The sequence below is a fragment of the Haliotis rubra genome, unplaced genomic scaffold (genome assembly GCF_003918875.1).
Source record: "Haliotis rubra isolate DU_JTF1 unplaced genomic scaffold, ASM391887v1 Scf145, whole genome shotgun sequence".
In the NCBI taxonomy this organism is placed as follows: domain Eukaryota; kingdom Metazoa; phylum Mollusca; class Gastropoda; order Lepetellida; family Haliotidae; genus Haliotis; species Haliotis rubra.
Genome location: NW_025765392.1, coordinates 1,404,006 through 1,428,831, shown reverse-complemented (window position 1 = coordinate 1,428,831; position 24,826 = coordinate 1,404,006). Strand labels below are relative to the sequence as shown.

General features: G+C 40.3%; 1 protein-coding gene across 1 annotated transcript; it reads left to right on the top strand.

Annotated features, from left to right (window-relative positions):
• Positions 1-4,730: 4,730 nt before the first annotated feature.
• LOC124269449 (uncharacterized protein C6orf118-like) lies at positions 4,731-24,172 on the top strand. Its single transcript, XM_046704453.1, is given in 9 exon segments — positions 4,731-4,867; positions 6,265-6,644; positions 6,647-6,873; positions 6,875-7,048; positions 9,308-9,433; positions 19,978-20,162; positions 20,673-20,728; positions 21,301-21,529; positions 23,182-24,172. Coding segments are annotated over 8 exon segments (1,467 nt in total). The 5' UTR covers positions 4,731-4,867; positions 6,265-6,295; the 3' UTR covers positions 23,303-24,172.
• The last annotated feature ends 654 nt before the right edge of the window (positions 24,173-24,826 follow it).

Sequence of the window (24,826 nt, the reverse complement as noted above, 5' to 3'; positions counted from 1 at the left end):
GATGAAGTATTTACCCAACCCCTGCAGCTTGTTTGAATATATTGTGTGCTGGAGTGAATTGGGTAATGGTTTATATTTTGTTTTGAGAGAAATGTCCCTACAAAACAACCCACTTTAGTTATTTAATATTCTGTACTCCCAACAATACCAAAGATGGGCTTTATGTTTTGTACTGGAAGTATGTATATAGAATCTGTTGGAAAGGATATCCACAGCTGATGACGATTAAGAGAATAACCGACTAGCTGCAAGAAACTAAGGATCAATTTTGCATGTTCTGAGACAGATAATCCATTACTCTAAGATGCAAGCAGGTTATTCATTTATTACTTATTTTGTGTAGAATAGGTAAGTATTGGGTGTCCTCTTTTCAAATGGATACATCAGTTCACTTGCTCTATTACAACATTGCATAAATTATCCGGGATGTTATCTTCAACTCTTTGTGATCATACATTTGTAGAACGCCATGTTGCTGTAGGCATCCTTGCAAACGATGAAATTTTGTAACAGTTGTTACCATTTCCAGATAGACTAGTGTCATCTAATGTCTTTCAGTGGCATTTAGAAGTTGTACATTGATGTCCAAGATATTTTTTATGGATTAAACTTCTTTTTTAATTTCTCTCACAACGTTTGAGACCATTCCAGGTCCCTTCACCTGCTGAAGGGACCTGGAATGGTCTCGAAACGTTGTGAGAGAAATTAAAAAAGAAGTTTAATCCATAAAAAATATCTTGGACATTAGTGTCATCTATATCCCATAGATATCATTTAACTATGTGTACTTTGGGCTTTCATTTCCTTATTGCACAGTCAGAATAATTTTGCTTTGTTTGTAATATTAGGTACAAATGAAATTGACATCTACTGATTGGTGTGCTTCCAGTCCAAGGCTACTACAGGTAGCTGCAGACAGGTAAACATCCACTGATAGTAGCCCACATTAACCAGTAGCATCTGAGGGCTAAAATGTGGTCCAGTTTGTGAAGCTTTGATCTAGATGCAAATTGGAACTGCATAATTGAAGATATGTAAACAAAGTAAAGGTTGTCTGTTGAAGGAGGACTAGCTACCAAATGAGGACCAGTGGCGTAAGGCTGTGTTATGGGTGTGGAATATATTCATATAGTGAGTTGGTTCTGGGTTGTTTTCAATGCAGTGCTTCAGATTAATGAGTGATGGGTTATGTTACATCTACTTAAGTGATTTCTGTATTTTGTGATCAGTTATGGTTAGCTGTGAAACCACAAGTCATGTATTAAGCATTTGATCATGTTGATAGTGAAGAATGATTTGATCATTCTGAACAAAGTGCTTATTCAGCATTTGATCCTGGTGTGAGACTGATATAATCTGCTTATTTGTGATGGACACATTCTTTGGTGTCGGTTGCTGTTTCAGACACTCTTTGGCCAGACATCTCAAATTTTTTACCCCCAAAATCAAGTCATTAGAGCAAAAAGAATGTAAACATGAAAATCCAATTTCAAATGTATATTTTATTATCTCCTTAAAATATCAACTTACAGGAAAAAATGTGTAGGCTGGAAGGGGAGGGAGAGAAACAACAACCAGTGTCTCGAAACAAATGTCTTGGCAGGGTTGGCTGTTTAATGCAACAGTAGATTTTACGAATTACCATTTTACTCATTTCTAATGGGTGGAATAAAACCACTACTTTTAATATTCTTTTAAATTAATTTACATTTCAGTTTTTGGCGTCAGTAGATTTAAAAAACAAGTTTTAGAAGACGTTTGGCCTGAAAAGGGTGTCAGATAACAAATGTGACATTGCATGTTTGATGCCATTGGGCATGTACAAATTGTGAACGCCTGGTTTAGTTCTGTGTTGAAGAAGTGTTAACTTAGAGTTTTGACTGAATGCTAGCTAATCAGGAATAAAAACTAACAAGTCGTTGAGGTGTTCGTTTTGATTTCGTGTGTTTCCAATCCACAGCAGAACAAAGGATGAACCAAGCTCCATCACTGCCTCCACAGTGAGACCATGCTTCTGTATACTGAGGGAAGAAAATAAGGGAACACATAGAAACAGTAATATAACATACCCCCAAATATCCGACAACCAGATGAGCAACTCTGCAAAGTTACCAGATACCGCAGACTGTTGTCAGTCCAGAATTTTCAAGACTAACAAACAAAAATAGCAAGAGAGTAAACATAAGGACAGTGCTATATATAATGTTGAAATAACAAGAACCAATTTGATTATTTACTTTAACTTTCAGAAACATTTGATAATAGAATACATAGTACATGCGCTGTTATCAACAAAACATCAGTCAGGTCTGATGGTATAATCTGGAGCATTTGGCCAATACAAAATGACGAAAGAAAGTTTGTCAAACATATAAAAACTTACTGTCCATCAGAAAAATAGACTGTCTGGTTGGTGGGCATTTATTTAGAATGATAGAAATGTTGATGATGTTATGCACTCAGTAAAACATTATTTTCATAGCAACAGAAACAACTGCAGTGGTGTTAATGACAAGATACTGATATATTGACATGGGGGAAAAAATTACAACACCCATATTTTTCATAGTATTAATATGTTAACAACAGCAAAGCATCACTGTAACTTACTGTCTGAATAAATTGACCTTCAAGGAATAACTGAATGGCAAATCTAAAGAATGAAAAACTACTTTATTCAGAGAAGCAAACATAACTATGGCCGTATGACGTTATCAAGTGCAGTCATTTTCCAGATTCTGGCATACAATCCTCAAGAAATCCCATTAGTATCAATAACCGAGCACAAAGTCAATATCTGGTTTAACCTCCGTAAACAGCAATAACATCCCTTACCCTCCTCCACATTGACTCTATCAGATGTTGAATTGGTCATTGAGGTTTTGCATTCCTTTCTTGATGGAGCCTATAGTCTGTTTGCAGTGAAAACGTACCGATGAATTTTACTCTAAATAAAAAAGTAAATCGATTAAAGCGAAATTAAGATTGCGAATCCTCATAATTTTACCTTGCCAACTGAACATTCAAATCTCAGAATTTTATTCAACTTAGGATAAAAGTTACGTTTTCACTGCAAACAGACTATAGTGGTTAAGGCTGTAGGTGAATTTGTAGACCAGACTGGTTCGTAGACGTGGAAATCCGGTGGATGAAAAAAGCATATTAGGTAAGTATGATCGGTGATGAAAAATGAAAATGCTTTGCAACGGACCAGGTCTGACAAATGTTTTCCGCCTATGGGACGACTTCCAGGCCGCTAATATATTAAATTGAGTTTTGTGAAATAAAAAAATATATTAGGTAAGTATGATCAGTGATGAAAAAAGCATCAATTATCAACATTCAACTACGCAGAGAGAGAAGAGTAGAGATATACACACAGTATTTCACAATCAAAACAACTCACCACTTCCTAATTAACATTCACAACAACTCAGTGTATTATTAATAATTGTGCATAATTAATTTCATTATTATTCATTATACTATTATTCAATTATCTATACACGTCTACGAAATCACCGTCTACGAACCAGTCTGGGCTACGAGTCCACCGCGTCTTCAATCTGGTTCAGCCTATGAAAACACCGTCTCCCTGTGGTTAAAGCGTTCACTTGTCGCCGCGAAGACCCGGGTTCGATTTCTCACATGGGTACAATGTGAGAAGCCCATTTCTGGTGTCCCCAGCTGTGATAATGCTGGAATATTGTGACTAGCGGCGTAAAACCCACTCACTCATTTCTTGGTGAAGGGATTATTGACAATATATCAAGATGACAATATTTATCTATTTACTTTTTATCCATCCATCCATCCATATAGCCATCCATGCATCCACCCATCTACTAGTGGTGGTCCGATTAATTGAAATAATAAAAGATTGGTCGCAGTGACTAAACGACCAAGCAATCGATTATGTTTTCTCATAATTGAACACAAACAATTCTGGAACCCTTTTTGCATTAACAATATTTTTCACAAGGTTGGTTTTATCAGTTACATTTCATGAGCACTACAAGCTCGTTCCAAGTCATGATTGAATTTATTTTAAAAACCTCAAGAAAGTTATGTTCCTAACATATTAGTCATCCTTTCAAGATGTGAAATTTGCCCCAAAAAAACCCCAAAGAACTTCATGTTTTTTCTTTGTTTTTGTGCATTAACAAAAATAACCAGGAAAAATTCATAAATGACGCTAACCAATTTTTTTCGATGATTGATCGGTTGTAATGAGGCAATCATCAATTTTGAGATTTTAACCAATTCCCAACACTACCATCTACCCATCCATCATGCATCCATGCACCCATCCATCCACCTATTGTGTGTAGACAGACAGACACACACACACACATGCATACATTTATATTGTCAAATGACAACTGGGACATTCTCTTTGTTATGGCTAGCCTGGCAGCAAAGGCACAGGTTGACTTGTAGATTGTCTTCATAATGAAGCCAGCAAAAGAAGGCCAGCAGAGAGCAACCAAACAACAGAAATTGTACATACACCTTTTTTATGCAAACAAACACAGTAAATCAAAGAGACCACAACAAATTGAGAACACATGCACTTGGTTTGGGCACACTTTATGAAGATTGCAGCATATTGTTAAAAATTGCAAAATCGTATTTTGTTCTAAAAAGATAACATTGATCACATGGAAGGATTTGAACTCGCGAATGTCGACTGTAATGCTCGACAAAGAAGAACAGTAGACTAGAGTAGCCTCCCTTTGCGAACTCTTTTGTGAATTCCATGGAAACACAATGCCAAGATGGCAGGCGAGCAATATTGACGATTTTCGCTTATTTTGAATGCGATTTTGAGCTTTATGAAATATGACACGCACTTCAATGGCGCTTGGTAAGTGTCTTTCGCTGTGTTATTTAACTTCGATTCACGAATGTATAATATGTGTACACACAAAGCTAATATCATGATCCAATCTAGAAATCGGGAAGGTACTAGTCCTTCTTTATATGTATATGGATATCAGTGTACGCTTGTAGGACCCAGGACGTATTATTTTCAGCAATACAAGCCCCTGTGGAAGGTACCGAGCAGTGTGTTTTAATGAAATTCTTATATCCCCGTTGTCCTCGTTATATACCATTTCAGGTGCTTAAAAATCAGTCATTGTTTTAAGCACATGATCGTGTTAGGGAAGAACTCAGAGAGATGTCCATTCTGAATAACACATGAGGTTGTATCATAAGTTAACAAAGTAATCCAGCGTATAATCTCAGGACCGAAACCAAATTTTAATAAGACAGAATTTATCAAATCTTTAGAAACTGTGTTGAAAGCTTTTTCAAAATCAATAAACCCGGTATATCTCGTTTCTTAGTTTCAAACATAATATCATACAGTAATCTTGTATTTTCACTTAGTGTTCTGCCTGGTATAAATCCAGTCTGGTTATCATGTATTAGAGAATTTAAGGTAATTTTCAATCGGTTACAGATACACGCACTTATTATTTTATAGAGAGCATTTAATAAAGTAATTGGTCTCCAGTTCTTTAATTGGTTTCTGTTTTTAGTACCTTTTGGTAAACAGGTGATAACTCCAAATCCAATTTAGCCATGTTAAATGGTTCCTGAAATGTTTTAAATAATAACTTGTGGTGAGGGTTAGAGGCTTGAAACCTTACAATTAGTGGGTTAAATAAGGGACTGACATAATGTAGAGTTTCTTATAACTGTTATTCCACTTTCTAGGGTTCAGTTAGCATCCAGGATATTGAAGCAACACCCTCAGAGTGTGAGGTACCAAATGACCAGCCCACAAAGTCAGCAATCTACCTGGGAGTCCACCAGTAGACTGTTTCATAGTTCTAAAGTGACACACTGCATACTATTTTTAATGTTATTTCCATTTTCACCAGAGGATGTTTATTATCGATAATGTATATGACAACAATGTTCTAGCTGTACAGTGCAATCTGTTAAATGGATGTTTTGGTTTTGTGAAATGAACTAAGTTTTCTGAGACCCATGTTAACCTTGACTGATGTCATACACAGTGTTATTTTCAATTCTCAATGTGTAATTCTAAACTAGCAAAATTCTGTATCAATAAATCTGTATTCATTTCTCTTATTTTTTTTCACAAATTAAAGAACATATGAAGATATTTAAACATGATGATGTTTTGTAAGGACTTTGGTCATGCTTCTGTTTTGAAAGACCAACTTCATTTTAGTTTAATTGCTATTTCACCACTACAGAATACAGAACTCATTTTGTTTAAATTTTCAGGTACTGGTGAGAAGTAATATAGCAGTGTCCAATGGCACACAAATTTGTATCTGGGCGACAGCTCAAGAACCTGCTGAATGATGTTGAAAGAGTTCACAAGAAAGATATACATGACTATGCAGGGGGTCACCTAAATGAAACATATATCCATCAAATTGCCATGGCAACAAATCGTGTGCCATGGCAAAGTGCAAAGGAGGTACCCACACCACCTTCAGGTAAACACACTGTGCTGTCAGTACCTAAGCCAAGAAGTGCAAAGAAGGGCAAATCAATGAAAGAGATTCTCTACCAGTTCAGTGTAGGGACCACTGGTAGCATTCCTGTGTCATCACCGAGAGAGTGCAAGTTCCAACACAAACGCCAGCTTCCAAAAAGAGCGAAAAAAGTTCAAGAGGTTCCCCTACCAAGCGTTATTCAAGTGCGAGTAACTCTTCAGCCAAGTCAACATACACGGACCTTGAAGATGGGGTTCTGATAGAGGAACTCGAAGCAACAGAGATGATGATGCCGTCAGGTGTTCGAGGAGGGAGAGATGTGAGCTTTGCTGATGAGGAGACTATGACGTACACAACAGGGACGTCACTCGCCCCAGACAACACCGGGGAAGCTCAAGTTCAAATATACATTCCTCCCCATGCAGAATGTAGGCATAACCAAACAGGACCAATACCGCAAGATCAAGAATTTTGAGTCAACTGTGTTGAGGAAACATGAGACATGTGAACAGAAAGTGTTGTCAGGGGTCAAGGCCGTTGAACATCACGAGAGAAAGCTGCAGCAGGTATTGTCATACAATTCAAGATTTGTTCTTCTTTAGTGGAATTAACTTAGTTATGGCCCTTTGTCATGCTAGGATCCTCTAATCTTGGTTGAAGATATTGGTTAGAATTGATCTTCAGTAACCCATGCTTGTCGTAAGAAGCAGCTAACGGGATCGAGTGGTCAGATGTTGTCGTATCCCAGTTGCGTAGATCAATCACTGGACTGTCTGGTACAGACTCCATTATTTACAGACTGCCGCCATATAGCTGAAATATTGCTGAGTGCTGCATTAAACAACAAAGGAACAAAATCATATTTTCGGTATGTTTGGACAGTGTGTTTGTCAACAGTGACTGAAACAGACATAAAATACTTGTAAACCATTGCCTCCAACATGTCTTGAAACAACAATGTTGTCAGTCCACTCTTCTGCTCACCTCTTTGTGGCTGTATGACTGAAATTATGCCAATGTAATGATAAATTGTAACTGACTCACTGCACACTTCATTAATATCATCAATAGCTTCTTTTAAGTTTGACAGGTAAATATGATTCCATATGTGTTGATGCATCATTGCTCCAATGATATGAGATATGACCAACATCTTGTGTGTTTTAAGAAATTACATCTTTGCAAACATATGAATGAAAATGTGTAAATTAGATTGGATTTTGCAATTCATTGATGAATGTGTTTACGTATAGGTAATGATAATTAGGAAATAAAGTTGGCTCTACCAATGTGTTTTGTAATAAAGTATAGTTTTGCCCTGAACTATTATAATTAAAGCACGAGGACGGTAGTCCGAGTGCTTTGATGTTATAATAGTTCAGGACAAAACTATACTTTATTACAAAACACATTGGGGTAGAGCTTTAACTTTACATCTTTCTAAGATGCCAAATTTAATACTTTCTAAGGATAATTACGATTAATTTAAGGCAGAAAACAAATGACGGTGTCGGTGACCTAAATTAAGAATCCTCGCGACAGGGCTAACTGGTGCGCTGTTCTATTGATGTGTCTGCCCCCTACGCTAAGATCTAACGCTACCAGAAAAAAACAAATGATAACAGTTTGATGACGGTTTACGCTCGATCAAATATCTTCTCTGAATTATTTTAATTACATCTGTCATCAACGTGAAACCATATGGGGCAATATGAACGCCGCATTTCTACTACCAACGTAAGTTTAGATCAGTACATCCAGATGAAGCTGAGTAGTCGCCACATTCCACGATTGCATTGTGGGAATGTAAACATTGCTTAACGCTACCGTGTCGCTGAAAACTTGTGAGTCGAATTGACACATTTTAACCGGGTCGTGAAAACATAAACGTAATGTTTCCACCAGTGATGTTAGCTGCGTGAAGCAACTGCAAACCAAGAAACGGGATGCAACGGAGTAGTTTACTGTAGGAGGCCGTATGAGGCGATGACAACTGACATGCATCGTGACGTCACTTACATTGTGACGTAATGTAAAATAATTCGACTACGAGGGGGCACACTAGAATGGCGCAGTGACGGGATAACGTCATTCAATTGTTACGTCATCAAAAAACTATACCTTTATTGTCTCATAATGTATTTTTTTTCGATTGTTCTAACCGCTAGGCATCTTAGAAACAACGATAGTTAATTTGTTTAGCAGTTGCTCATGTTATCATGCACGGTGGCTATTGGGTGGTTTCCTTTATGTGTTGCAATGAATTTTAACTTTCTTAGATCCAATCTACTGGACATTTTTCACCAGTGGTTCGACTTTTTAAAAACTTATTTTGTTTCTATTCTCTTGTGTTTGTGTGCTGCCCAAATGTCACATAAGTGACATTAATCACTGTTTGAGAGTTCAGGTATAGGTATGTTTAGGTGAATCTTGCATTCCATCATCATATTCCGTGTGTAAAGTTATTCAGGTATGCAAGCTGTAAAGTATTCAGTGATTACATGTTGTGTTGTTATGTGAGTGACTTTTGTAAATGTTTCAAGCATATTTGTTTGCAAGCAGCAAGATTAATTCAGTTATGTAACTTCTTTGAGTGGGACGTACAATATTGAACAAACTATGTGGATAACAACTGCTTTTATTCATTTTGAAGTTTGTTCAATATTTTATGGTGATTTGTTGAGTCAACTTTTCACAAATCCCCAGTTTACCTGGAGCTCAGCCTGTCACTATGGTGCACCAGGGTCTCTGATCAATCATTGATGACAATCAATAATTTTGACATCATTTATTTGTGTCTTCTGAACTGTTATTTTGATTTCCAGGAGTTGGACGCCTTTAACCTGAACGGAATGGGTCCCAACTTCCACAAACTGCAGGTGTACAGTGACACGTTTGAAGACCTCATACAGGAGTCGCCGACATTTGCCTACATCCTCCGCTGTATCAAGGTAAGGAGGCATGCAACAGTGCCAGTCATTGGTAGTACGTCATGTGTGTATAATATATGTACAGTGAAGCCCCGTTAGTCCGGACTCCGATAATCCGGATGTCTCGCCTCCCGGGCGGATTTCAGCTTGTTACCAATCTATGCCTATATAATTTGCCTCGATAATCCGGAAATTCAGTTTCCGGAACCGGACGGTAAGTAGCTGTCACCAATCAGTAAAATAAACAGTAAATTGCTTCACAGTCCGGACGCTGTAAGTCATGTTCACGAACCGTAACAACACCTCCCGGCGATGTTTACTTAATTAACTGGCCAACTGGGTTGTTGTTTTAATTAGACATTAAAAGCTCCCGACTGAAGATACTGTACATTTACCTTTGATTGACACCACAATACAAAGGCGTGGATGACAAGTGAGCTGTTTTGTGATTGGTTAATGTACTTTGACAGACAGATCCGGTCACGTGGACTAAAAGTGATTTTGCTTTACGACAATGCTGCAAGTCAGAAGTGTGCTTCGCTAACTTTGCGAAATCTGACCAAATACCACGTCTCATATTCAACCGATGGATGCAGGAATAATTCGGACATTCAAGGCATACTACAATAGATCGCTTGTTAGACATTAACTCACCTGTGCTGAGGAAGGACGTGATCAGACACGTCGGATCAACATGCGGATGTCACTCGGTAAAATTATTGATGTGATGAATTAAGCTTTACATTAAATGCTTATTTGTTTTATCCAGATTCGTGTCGTTTTTGTAATTCTTAGGGAAGCAACTTGGGTCTTGATTCAGTAGTCCGGACTATTCGCAATCCGGACGAATTTACTGAGAAACGCAACCGTCCGGATTAACGAGGCTTCACTGTATACTATAACCTTTAACGTCTCTTTCCCAACACTACATTACTGAGCTCGTAACACTGGAAACATCGTACCTGTGAATAGTGAGTGAGTGAATATTGCTTAAAGAACAAATGAACTTTGGTTTTTTTTACTCTTTTAATTATTACATATGAAAGATTTGTGGTCAGTCTTATGCGGAACACCAATTTCATTCTTTAAAAAATTGTGGTTAATTAGTACCGAGCGATTAAAAGTTGCCAAAAAGTCGCCTGCTTCACTCTCACCCGCCAACGTCGAAACCACAGACAGGTTACGTAACTCTGTCGCCAGAGCACTGCAGTGACGTCATATGAGGAAGGATTTTCAGTTAGTTGTATAGAAAGTGTGTAGCAAGCTCGTCATTTTAATGATTTCTCGACATCAACGAAGACATGCCAAATCGTTGCGTTGTCGTCAATTGCTCCTAGAGGTCGGGCGATGGTGTCGCCATGCACAGATTTCCACAGGACCCCGCAGTTCGTGCAAAATGGGTTATGTTTGTGAGTGCGAAGTGAGCGTTGTGGAAGCCTGAAACGATATTTTACTTGTGTTCAGATCGCTTCACGGAAGTTAAAGAATCAAAACTACTTACTAGTCGTAGTAAAATATGTACAGTCAGGCCGCGGTAATCCGGTCCTCGCTAATCCGAATCCCCCGACTTCCAAACGATACTCACTGGGCACCAAACCATCTCCCTATATATTGTATACAATTGACACCTCGTTAGTCCGATGATTCAGCTTCCGCCTCCGAACGCTGCTCAGTCGGAACGGATTGGACTAATTAAGTTGTAAACAGCTGCGTTAATCAGAACGATTGAAGTTGACCGCGCTGCCGACTGGCCCGCCCAAAGTGACACGTGGTTTGTTTAGCGACTTAGCGATTCATCCCTTTGATCCCTTGATCCCTTTATCACAAAGCTTAACCAGTCCAGTTAACACTTTAACAACTTTTACTCCAAATATATTGAGTGAGAAGTGTCAATGTGTGTTGTTAAAATCTTCCGCTATAAATATGTACGGGTAAACATTTCACAAATCAATGCATTTTCACTATGGCTTGCCAACCTGCTAAGCGTAAGCGCTTCGAAATTACTGCGTCTCAAAAGAGGGAAATTTGCCTACAAGCGATCGTTAGTGAGACATTTCATCGCATGTGCAGAAGACGACAAACCTCAGTGCATAAACTTACGAGAAGCCTTGCGATTCGTGAAATCTGCATGGGCAGATGTTTCTTGTCAGACGGTCAAGAACTGTTTCAAGCATGTCGAAATTCTGCGAAGTCAAGAATCCCAGATTGATGAAACTGGTGATCTCGAAGATGATATCGTGCTTGCCGACTTGAAAAGGCTACTTCAACGCCTCCGCCTATGTATATGATTGATGACCATAAAAGATTTTCCATGACACAACTTGTAACATAACGATTTCTGCCTCAAGAAGTATAGGGTTGTGGTCGAAGTAACAATAATACTGTTCGTAAAGTAGTATTATATTGATGACCATAAAGACCTTCGCTGACACAACTTGTAACATAAATTGTTATGTTATAGGTTGTATGTCATGCAAAATCCTATTGGCTATCAATCAAATACATATTTCCTACTATCAGTCAAAATATAGTTTTGATTTTTTGATTAACTTTCGGTGAAAACAAACCTAAATAGCATTGATACTCAGACTGGCGGATGTTCGCGACAGAGCGCCATTTTTTTTGAAATCGTGAAGTCACGGGCTAAAGTCTGTTAGAATTAATGAGATTATGGTTTGTTTTCATCAAGTTAGAAAATCAAAACTACTTTCTACTCAGTAGTTAAATATGTATTTGAATCATAACCAAAAGCATTTTGCATGACACAACTTATAACATAACGATTTCTTCCACGGAAGCGAGGTGGGGGTCGAAGTGACAATACTGCGCCGATAAATTTCTTGCTACATTCACGTGGTTAACGTGCACTCACCAGTATGTAGATACTAGTCCATGTACGTCTTTATATTTGGTCTTATAATCCTAATTAGTTTATTATCATACTTGTATGCATTTTGAAACTAAATAAAAGCAGACGATCTGCTGATACTTATAGTGCATTTATAACAGGACTGTAATATCTAGACAGTTTATAGTTTGCCAATGTGAATCATAATTCGCACACACGCCCTAGTGTATGTCTCATTACACTTCACAGCGAAAACAACGATTCTGTTGAATGCTACGACAAATGAATAAAATCAAAATGCAAATATTAAAATTAAAACAGATTAAATTTATAGGAACAATGTCAGGCTATTACCTTGTTCGAGGAATGTATCCATCAATATCCACAAAAACGAGTGATATGCCATTCATCTGCAGCTGTTCCAAGTAATGTGTCTTTTAACAGTCTAGTATACGAAAAAGTGATATATCGTTTCAGGTATGTCACATTGGTGTATAGTCTCATTGGTCACCCAGGATAGCACACCTGGCAACTGATTGCATAATGTCCTCCATTCTTTAAAAACGGTAATTTAGTTAGCCAATAATGAGCAATCAATCACTGTATTGGCGGTTAATCCTTTGAAAGAAGGACGTTGTTTTTACGCAGACACAGACACGAAAGAGTGTATTCAGTATAGATGAGTAAATCTACATACATAAACACTACATTTTGACAAATCCGCCATGTAAGACAAAAGTAATTAATCAATCAGCGTGTTATCGGTTAATCCTTTGATCGATGTTTATAATGTTGAATATTTACTCCAGACACAAGAAATGCCAAATGGGAACCTTTGTCGGGAAATCTAAGTGGTGTTACCACTAATTATACCTGTTATAAATTCATTAACTGGCCATCAAGTGAATGATGACAAATAACATGTGTAGGTTTATAACTCCTAACACAGGTTACCTTGAAAGTTATCTATTACACCTCCCATTAAATGTACGCATTTGGCTTACCTATATTATAACTTGTAACCATAAACTTTCAATAGAAACAGGTAGATGGTATAATATTATTAAAGAAGAAAGATTATGTACACTGTGTAAGAACACAATAGGAGATGAACTTCACTTCATGTTATATTGTCCATGTTTAAGTAATGTAAGAAATTCATTCCTACCTAACTATTATTGTAATTATCCATCATTAGATAAATTTATATCCCTCATGTCTTGTATGCATAAAGCACTATTGTTAAAAAATAAGCAACTATGTGAAAACCGGACGACGATGCTCCCATGAAACAAATCTGTACATTTGTATTTTCTCTGTCACTATTAAGTGATCTTCATGAGAATAAACCATTCATTCGTTACAACTAGGGAGTACAATTGCTGTATTGTGAAAACTTATGGGCCGAAACTGTTTTGAGAATACAAACAGAACTTCATTGTTGTGTAAGAAATACATATAAGCATTTGCTGTGTGCTAAAACTGTATGTACCTAGTTACAATGTACCTAAGTAAAATTTCAGATTCTTCTAGCAATGGCAAAATAGGGTTGTTTAGTTTACCGATTCAAATAAATCAAATGTCAATTTTTAATATCATACTTAATAGATGTCATAGTTTTACATGACATGATTAAATATCAAGGTAAAAAAACACAGAAATGGGATCAATTTGGATCAGTCATTATACAAATAAGGCCTAACGACACCAAGGGATTTTGACAGAATCGTCTATGAAAACAAGTTGTAACTCGGAAACTAGGCAAAGCAGGAGACAAAATTATATGACAGTAGATTGTGAGAACATATAGCTTTCATTTTCCACAACAGTTGTCACGATTTCAGGTTTATACAAACCTGTAAACAAGATAATTTACCCCCTGAAATGTAGATGAATTCTGCATCAGCCCTCATATCTATTCCTCATATGACGTCACAGAGACGCGCCGCTCTGATTGGTTGAAATTTCGTTTGCGGGTGAGAATTGTGCACTGTTGTCAAAAAGGTCGATTTAAGTTGATTAAAGATCGAAGTGAGTAGTTTTAATGACGGGGTTTCATTTATAGCGATGCCAGTTAGTGATTTATGTATTTGTACCCCCCTAGAGTATATGTGATCTTTAACGTCGCATCAGCAATGTTGCAGCTATTCGCGGCAAACCTGTGAATAGACAAAGATGTCATTTCAATATGGATTGTATAGTAATTACAAGGGGTGACTATTGAGGGGGAAACAACTATTGCGATAGCGATAGTCTATTGCAATACACCATAGCAATAGCGATAATCTATTGCAACCAAATATTGCAATAGTTTTTTGTCTCCTTCAGTTGTCTCATTTGAAGCCATTTCCCAAATGAATGTATAATTTATATGAAATAAAAACAAGTTGAAGTAGTTTCGGTCTCTTTTAATGACAAGATACTTGAAACCCAGATCAAGTAAACAGTTAAAACATGAACTTATTATTATTCACAATTTCAAAATCCGAGTTGCATGCCGTGTCTGCCGCAGATAACTCTAAATCAAAGTGAACGAATCTGGTACTTCCTGTATTTTCACTGCGCATTTATCAGCGGAAGTCAATTACTAAACTATCGATAGTCACACATACTATCGATCCATCGAAAGTTTTTCGTTTCTACCATTGATTAATTGCTATTGAGACTCAACAGTTGCAATCAATGGATAGTTTGATGCATCGTTACAGCACTAGTAAATATACTGTGTATTATTTCTCAGTGTCTGTCTAGACTTATGGATGTTTGGAATGTGTAATGTTATTTTTATTCAAGATTTGAAAACACCATTGTAATATTATAATTTATATAACAATAAGAGTTGTAATTATATTCTCCACTTTTTAGTTGTTTCTTTTTTCCAGTAACATCTTGATGCAAAAAGAAACCTTTTTGCCTTGCTTCTAAAGAACGGGTTTCAAAATTTTGTTTTTATCATTAATGACGGTCCACACTTAAAAAATAGTAGGTTATGTTGATTTACACAGTTTGCACACTGTCTTTTATGTATATACCTCCGTGACCACAACAGTAACTGAAGTCAAGTCTGATATATAAGTTAACAATGATAACTTTGCATTTAAATCCATTTAAACATTATGTATTATTAAGCCTCCGTTGAGCGCCATTTAAGTCTAATATATAATTAACAACTATCTTAGCGCTAAGAACCAGTTATATAAATCACTGATATCATGAATAATGCATTACAAGCCCCATCTACTGTTATCAGCCAAACAGGAAGCAGTAGTCCGTTCATCCATTATAGGGGCTAGTGGGAGATGGGTTTGAGAATAGCCAATCATAAAGCAATAAATGAATCATGAAAATCTCCTGTTGAAAAAGACAAGAGGTAAAGTATTTAAAAAGAGCATTGATTACATTTTCAGAACAATTTATTGTGCTGACATGTTGGTACAGACAGAAATTAGATGTTGATGTTTCAACATGTTGGAGAGGTATCTTCTTCAATGGACATTCACAGTGCATTGATAGATTGTTTAATCAATATACATTCAGTCATGGGTTGCGAGTAGTTATGACATTGCCAATCTCAGTTCATTCTTCATTGTTATTTCAATGCAGCATTGATTGTGATGTGCAGCTATTCATGTGTATCTGATGTCTATCTTTATGACAATGAGATACAGATGATATGAAATATGTGTTGAAACTCGTGCACATGCTGTTCCTTTCTATCATTTTTTTGTCGATACATAAATTGTGTGTGTGTTATGATGGTAAATGTCATGTTGTAATATGCAATATGCTGTATTGTATTGATAAACAGTGGTATAGGCAAGTGATGGTATTATTAATAACACTGAGAGTAAATGTCATGTTGTAATATGCAATATGCTGTATTGTATTGATAAACAGTGGTATAGGCAAGTGATGGTATTACACGAACGAAGAGTGAGTGTCTGTTGCTGCGCATTGGGGTGGGTGGGGGTAGAGGCAAGTGATGGTATTACACTGAGAGAGTGAGTGTCTGTTATCGCATTCACATGGGGTAGAAGCAAGTGATGGTATTACACTGAGAGTGAGTGTCTGTTGTCGCACATCGGGTGGGTGGGGACAGGCAAGTGATGGTATTACACCGAGAGAGTAAGTCTGTTGTCGCACATCTGGGTGGGGTAGGGCTAGGGTAAGTGATGGTATTACACTGAGAGTAAGTGTCTGTTGCTGCACATCGGGGTGGGTGGGGGTAGAGGCAAGTGATGGTATTACACTGAGAGTAAGTGTCTGTTGTCGCACATGGGGGTAGAAGCAAGTGATGGTATTACACGAAGAGTGAGTGTCTGTTGTCGCACATCGGGGTGGGTGGGGGGACAGGCAAGTGATGGTATTACACCGAGAGTAAGTGTGTTGTTGCACATCAGGGTGGGTGGGGGTAGAGGCAAGTGATGGTATTACACTGAAGAGTAAGTGTCTGTTGCTGCACATCGGGGTGGGTGGGGGACAGGCAAGTGATGGTATTACACGAAGAGTGAGTGTCTGTTGTCGCACATCAGGGGTGGGTGGGGGAGAGGCAAGTGATGGTATTACAAACCTAAGAGTGAGTGTCTGTTGCTGCACATGGGGGTGGGTGGGGGAGAGGCAAGTGATGGTATTACACGGAAGAGTGAGTGTCTGTTGTCGCACATCGGGTGGGTGGGCGGACAGGCAAGTGATGGTATTACACCTAAGAGTGAGTGTCTGTTGCCGCACATCGCGGGTGGGGGTACAGGCAAGTGATGGTATAACACCTAAGAGTGAATGTCTGTTGCTGCACATCGGGGTGGGTGGGGGACAGGCAAGTGATGGTATTACACGAAGAGTGAGTGTCTGTTGTCGCACATCGGGGTGGGTGGGGGGACAGGCAAGTGATGGTATTACACGAAGAGTGAGTGTCTGTTGTCGCACATCGGGGTGGGTGGGGTAGAGGCAAGTGATGGTATAACACGAAGAGTGAGTGTCTGTTGTCGCACATCGGGGTGGGTGTGGGGACAGGCAAGTGATGGTATTACACGAAGAGTGAGTGTCTGTTGTCGCACATCGGGGTGACTGGGGGACAGGCAAGTGATGGTATTACACGAAGAGTAAGTGTGTGTTGTCGCACATCAGGGTGGGTGGGGGTAGAGGTAAGTGATGGTATTACACTGAGAGTAAGTGTCTGTTGCTGCACATCGGGGTGGGTGGGCGGACAGGCAAGTGATGGTATTACACGTAAGAGTGAGTGTCTGTTGCTGCACATCGGGGTGGGTGGGGGTAGAGGCAAGTGATGGTATTACACTGAGAGTAAGTGTCTGTTGTCGCACATGGGGGTAGAAGCAAGTGATGGTATTACACTGAGTGAGTGTCTGTTGTCGCACATCGGGTGGGTGTGTGGGGACAGGCAAGTGATGGTATTACACCTAAGAGTAAGTGTCTGTTGCTGCACATCGCGGGGTGGGTGGGCGGACAGGCAAGTGATGGTATTACACCTAAGAGTGAGTGTCTGTTGTCGCATTATCAGGGTGGGTCGGGGGGACAGGCAAGTGATGGTATAACACCTGAGAGTAAGTGTCTGTTGCTGCACATGGGGGTGGGTGGGGTAGAGGCAAGTGATAGTAGTACACGAAGAGTGAGTGTCTGTTGTCGCACATCGACAGGCAAGTGATGTATAACACTGTAAGTGTCTGTTGTCGCACATCAGTTGGGGACAGGCAAGTGATGGAATTACACGTTGAGTGTCTGTTGCAGCACATCGCGGGTGGGGTGGGGGTAGAGGCAAGTGATGGTATTACACTAAGAGTGAGTGTCTGTTGCTGCACATCGGGTGGGTGGGGGACAGGCAAGTGATGGTATTACACCTAAGAGTGAGTGTCTGTTATCGCACAGGGTGGGTGGGGACAGGCAGGTGATGGTATTACACAAAGAGTGAGTGTCTGTTGTCGCATTAATCGTGGGGGAGGGTAGAGGCAAGTGATGGTATAACACCTAAGAGTGAGTGTCTGTTGCGCACATCGGGGTGGGTGGGGGACAGGCAAGTGATGGTATTACACGAAGAGTGAGTGTCTGTTGCTCGCACATCGGGTGGGTGGGGGTACAGGCAAGTGATGGTATTACACAGAAGAGTGAGTGTCTGTTGTCGCACATCGGGGTGGGTGGGCGGACAGGCAAGTGATGGTATAACACTGAGAGTGAGTGTCTGTTGTCACACATCGGGTGGGTGGGCGGGGACAGGCAAGTGATGGTATAACACTGAGAGTGAGTGTCTGTTGTCGCACATCTGGGTGGGTGGGCGGACAGGCAAGTGATGGTATAACACTGAGAGTGAGTGTCTGTTGTCGCACATCAGGGTGGGTGGGGGTAGAGGTAAGTGATGGTATTACACTGAGAGTAAGTGTCTGTTGCTGCACATCGGGGTGGGTGGGCGGACAGGCAAGTGATGGTATTACACGAAGAGTGAGTGTCTGTTGCTGCACATCGGGGTGGGTGGGGGTAGAGGCAAGTGATGGTATTACACTGAGAGTAAGTGTCTGTTGCTGCACATGGGGGTAGAAGCAAGTGATGGTATTAGACGAAGAGTGAGTGTCTGTTGTCGCACATCGGGGTGGGTGTGGGGACAGGCAAGTGATGGTATTACACGAAGAGTAAGTGTCTGTTGCTGCACATCGGGGTGGGTGGGGGACAGGCAAGTGATGGTATTACACGAAGAGTGAGTGTCTGTTGTCGCACATCAGGGTGGGTGGGGGGACAGGCAAGTGATGGTATAACCCTGAGAGTAAGTGTCTGTTGCTGCACATGGGGTGGGTGGCAAGAAGGCAAGTGATAGGCTACCACACGAGAAGAGTGAGAGTGTCTGTTGTCGCACATCAGGGGGTGGGTGGGACAGGCAAGTGATGGTATAACACTGAGAGTGAGTGTCTGTTGCCGCACATCGGGGGTGGGTGGGGTAGAGGCAGAGATGGTATTACACCTAAGAGTGAGTGTCTGTTGCTAGCACATCGGGTGGGTGGGGGTAGAGGCAAGTGATGGTATTACACGAAGAGTGAGTGTCTGTTGCTGCACATGGGTGGGTGGGGCACAGTGATGGTATTACACCTAAGAGTGAGTGTCTGTTTTCGCACATCGAGGTGGGTGGGGGGACAGGCAGTGATGGTATTACACAAAGAGTGAGTGTCTGTTGCTCGCATACACCGGGTGGGTGAGGGTAGAGGCAAGTGATGGTATACACGAAGAGTGAGTGTCTATTGTGTACACATCGGGTGGGTGGGGGACAGGCAAGTGATGGTATTACACCTAAGAGTGAGTGTCTGTTGTCGCATTAATCGGGTGGGTGTGGGTGGGGGCAAGTGATGGTATTACACGAAGAGTGAGTGTCTGTTGTCGCACATTAATCGGGTGGGTGGGGCTGTGTACAGGCAAAGTGATGGTATAACACTGAGAGTGTGAGTGTCTGTTGTCACACATCGCACATGGTGGTTAGGACAGGCAAGTGATGGTATTACACTGAGAGTGAGTGTCTGTTGCTCGCATCAGGGTGGATGGGGGGACAGGCAAGTGATGGTATAACACTGAGAGTGAGTGTCTGTTGTCGCACATCGGGGTGGGTGGGGGTAGAGGCAAGTGATGGTATTACACGAAGAGTGAGTGTCTGTTGTCGCACATCGGGGTGGGTGGGCGGACAGGCAAGTGATGGTATAACACTGAGAGTGAGTGTCTGTTGCTGCAGTCGGAGTATGACGACTACATCGCCACCCTGCTGGATGGACAGACTGTCCAGCATCACGTGCTGCAGGAGCAGGTGGAACAGATGGCCGCAAGGGGTACCTCACGACCCCGTGAACTCTTCACTGCCACGGAGAGGCTGACGTCACTGGAGAAACACGCCAAAACACTGCTGCTAAAAAATGAACAGTGAGTAACATTTCACTATTTCATGCATTAGTTTGCGTAATCCCATCACACCTGTCTCACTGATATGTTTTGCTTTTGATTCAAAGCCTCTGCGTGTGAAGATCAACTCTCATGGTAATGAGTCTTGAGCAAATTTCGACTGGCCAATCAAATTGAACGATGGTTTTATGTGCCAGTCGAATGTTATTTTTCTATTTTGTCATCAAATTTGATATTTCAGTCAGCACCAAAACAAACCACACAGAGCAAAAATGGTCCTTTGATAGTTCACCTTTTTGGTTTAGAAGTCAGGCTGTAATATGGTTTCTGTTACCAATACCCTACCCTTGGAACTTATCATTCAGCCATGGCTTTTTTGAGGCACAGATTTATTTATTTACAGATCATTGTCTGTATCAGCCATCATTGACATCTGTATATAGCAGACTGTAGTGTAACATTCAGTCACTTACCACACACAGTTTGTGCTCTTTATTTCCAAGCTGACTTGGAAGTGTTATCTATGTTTAGAATGAGGGAAGAGGTTCGTGAACAGACTGAATGGCTTGCTACAGCTCCAGAGCCAGGTATGTGTGTTGAGGAAATTACATCATCCAGTAAAATTAGAACTGGCTGTGATAATTTTTGCAGATATGGAAGTATGAAAATTAGGATTTGCACAGTGTGTGCACGGTTAATTTACACTGTTTTGTTGTTTTTATACTGTGTATAGCTGAGAATTGATAGCTTTTAGCCATTGGAGTCCTGCTGATGTCCACTTTCAGGGGGTACACAAAGTATGTGATCTTTTGTGGAAGCCTAGGTAGCTGAGTGTATTAGATCACCATGTGTCCTAGCAATTTGAAGCCTCACTTTTAGAGCATGGGGTTGAATCAAAAATGTTACTTGACCACCAAATCTACTAGAATTAGTACTCTCTTGTATAACATTTGTCACTTTTGACCATTATTGGAAGGCATGGCATGTTCAAATCTGTGGCGCTTTTGAAGCAGTGACAAGCATCCTACCTCTGACAAATTCCACTAAAGATTTACAACTTTATTAATTTGAACCATGTGCAGTAGACGTATACCGAGGCACTGACACTTGTATTAAATGAGCATCATGACATGGCCTGATGGAGTGTTGACTGTTCCAGAACCTGCTCCAACCATTGGTTTGGCGCCGGTACACTACAAGGACACCCAGATGGAGCTGGCTGATGAGATCGAGCATGTGAAGGCCCTGATCCTGGAGAAGCTGGATGCCCTGAATGCCCTGAGATGTCACCTGAGAGATGAGTGTGTGCCCCTGACAGTGTGTACCCATCTGGAGCAGTGCATCAAGGAAACAGAGGTCAGTGAAGGCTGGTCAACTTACTGTCAAGTGTGCTCTGATAGAGTAGCATAAAGAGAGAGTAGCATGGCGAGTGTGTAGGGACAGAGTAGCATAGAGAGAGTAGCATGGCGAGTGTGTAGGGACAGAGTAGCATGGTGAGAGAGTAGCATGGCGAGTGTGTAGGGACAGAGTAGCATAGAGAGAGTAGCATGGTGAGTGTGTAGGGACAGAGTAGCATAGAGAGAGAGAGGGAGCATAGCAGTGGAGAGAGAGTAGCATGCAGGAGTGTGTTAGAGAGAGAGTAGCATGGACAGAGTAGCATGGAGAGAGAGAGTAGGGACATGGCACAGGACACACATGGCACTGACTGAAGCCGACCAGAAAGAATGAAGGACAAAGGAGCGCCAGGGTGGGACCAACAGCACGCAGGAATCACAGAAGGACAAATGGGACCCATGGACCAAGGATGACCACACTGAGGTGGAGAGGAATGTGGATCATCACATGGAGGTATGGAGAACACAGAACCAGGAGGACCGAGTCCACGGAGGAACAGTGAGGACCCACGAAGGACCACACAGACACAACTGACCACACAGGAGAGACAGGAACAGACACAACTGTGGAACGGAGACAACACTCCAGGACCAAACAGGCACACACGTGGAACTACAAGGACATGGAACGAAGGACACAGACACCGAAATATGGAGGACACAGGATGGAATCCAGCCCAGGACACACACATGGACACACAGCGAACATGGAGACACACATGGAGAGGAGACAGACCGACCAAAGAAGAGTAATAGAAGGACACGGACCCCAGGACAGTACACACGGACGAAGCATGTCAGGACAATCTCACAGGAAGTTATTTTCAAGTATATATGTCCTGATACCCTACGATTATCCTTCAAGACAGCTTGTGATTCACCACTCACTCAGTCATGTGCAGCTTCAGAAATAAATGGGGGCGGTGGGGTAGCCTAATGGTTAAAGCGTTGGCTCGTCACGCCGAAGACCCAGGATCGATTCCCCACATGGGTACAATGTGTGAGCCCATTTCTGGTGTTCCCCACCGTGATATTGCTGGAATATTGCTAAAAGGGCATAAAACTAAACTCACTCACTCACTCACTCACTCACTCACTCACTCACTCTCACTCACTCACTCACTCACTCACTCACTCACTCATTAAATTAATGCTAGCATACTACACTGATCCTGATTAAGTTTTCAAGGGGCTAGTGGAATGTAGAAGGTCATGACCTGCTGGTTTGTCAGTCTCACGCAGGTATATTTTTGTCTCGTCAGTGACAAGAATGTCTGTGCTGATGTCATGGAGTTTCTTTGTTATTTGTTATTTAGAACACCTGTGAAGAACTGCCCCAAGCAAAATAATCAAACTTACGTCACCACATCTCACTACATATGACGTTCTGCTCACTTTTGATGTACTTGGTGACATAATTCAGTAATGCGGAAGGTGTCGTTGTTGGCACAGGTACTATAGATATCTGTAGTACCCGTGCCAACAATCACCCCTTCAGCTTCGGTAATACCTTGGTGATAGTTTTACTTGATCCCTTACAGATGACCTCGAATCTAAAAATGGAGCTGGCCCAGTTTTAATGATTGTCAGATATGAAAAAATGCCTTCTCGGCTGTGTGACATGATTAATGCAATGTGTGTTGTAGACGAATATGGAGGAAAGTGAACTCAAAGCGGGGTATCCCTGGTGCAAGGCCATCCTCGTCACAGCCGCAGAGTGACAGTGATGATGAGGAGGAGAGCAAGTGGAACTGGTACATTTCGTAACAGACATCATCAATCAAGTAGCAACTTGCCAGGTCTAATCTGAAGGAACAACATGAGAGTGACCTCCCTTTCTGTTGACAACAGACCAGGTTCCACCCTCACTTTGATGCAACATAACTGTGATAAGTCTGAACTTTCAGACAAACCCATTCCTGTATACTGCTTAAAAGTTATCTTTAATGTTCTATAATATTGATGATGATGTAATTTTACACATATGTTGAAAATATTTTGTTCATGAAATCAGGCCTGGTAAACTTTTATGTTAACAGATTGTTAATGATAACGTAATATGTTATACAGAGGTTGGGTCAATTGATTTGTTTTTCTGTGTTTAACAGCAGAGAGCTTTAATTCTCTGCTGCATTGTGGGGCATTTCACAATTGACAGACTTTTAGTATGTCTTGGTGTTACATGAGGTCATGTATCGGTACACAATGATACACATGAGGATGGTATGTTGTATGTTATGTAAACCTGCTGTAGAAGACAATTTCTAACAGACAAATGTTGAAGTCATAGTGTAAAATAAAACATTACCAATTGACTGAAAAGTTTACAGACTCACTAAAACTAAAGAAGTTAATTTCAAAAGGGCTATTGAACATCACAGTTGACTAATTCTGCTATTATCATAATAGCACAAGTGGACAGACTTTTCAATCAATTGGTAAAATGAGTGAAATATTTAGGATTTAGTAAATTGCCATATACAGACATGTTACACAGTTTTTGTAAGATGTACAGGCGTGATCTAACCATTGTTTAATTTCCTTAAATGTACTATTTATAACTTCTTTGAGTGGCATTTTAGAAGTTGGGAAGTACAATATAGAACAAACTTTATGGATAACAACTTCTTTTTATTCGTGAGTCTTTTCGATACAGATTCTTGTTCCAAAGCATAATTATGCTTGTACTTCTTGTATTTCAATAATTATGTCTACAAGAATCTGTATCAAACGTATCTGATAAAGAAGTTGTTATCCATAAAGTTTCTTCTATATTGTACTATTTATAGTCTGGTTTCATCTGAACCGTTCCCTTTGATGAATTTGATAACGTTGTCATAATTACCATTCCACAACTATCAAATTACCATTCCACTACGATCACAAGGTCATGCCTATTCAGGTATTAAACTGTTCAGCATTACTTCAGAATCTTCCCTGATTGCTGGTATATGTGTATAACCTCGGCAAGCTATGCTGGTTGTAAGAAGTGACTCAGGGGAAAGAGTGGTGAGATTCAGTGCCTCGGCTGATGTTTGATGGCTAGGATAATGGTGTATTTGTTGTGAGACAACACACACACAGACTTTATAATATATATTAATGAATTCTGAAAGATTCTTGACAAGTTGACAGACTAATGGAGACACTGTATAAAAGCATGGAGATTTATTACAGTGTAAGCTTTGTTACCTCAATGTTTGCAGTCATACGGACTGTCATGTTTGCACTAGCTGAAGAAAGTTTGGACATACTTAGGTGTTTTGTTTAGCATATTTCAGAATGTTTTTA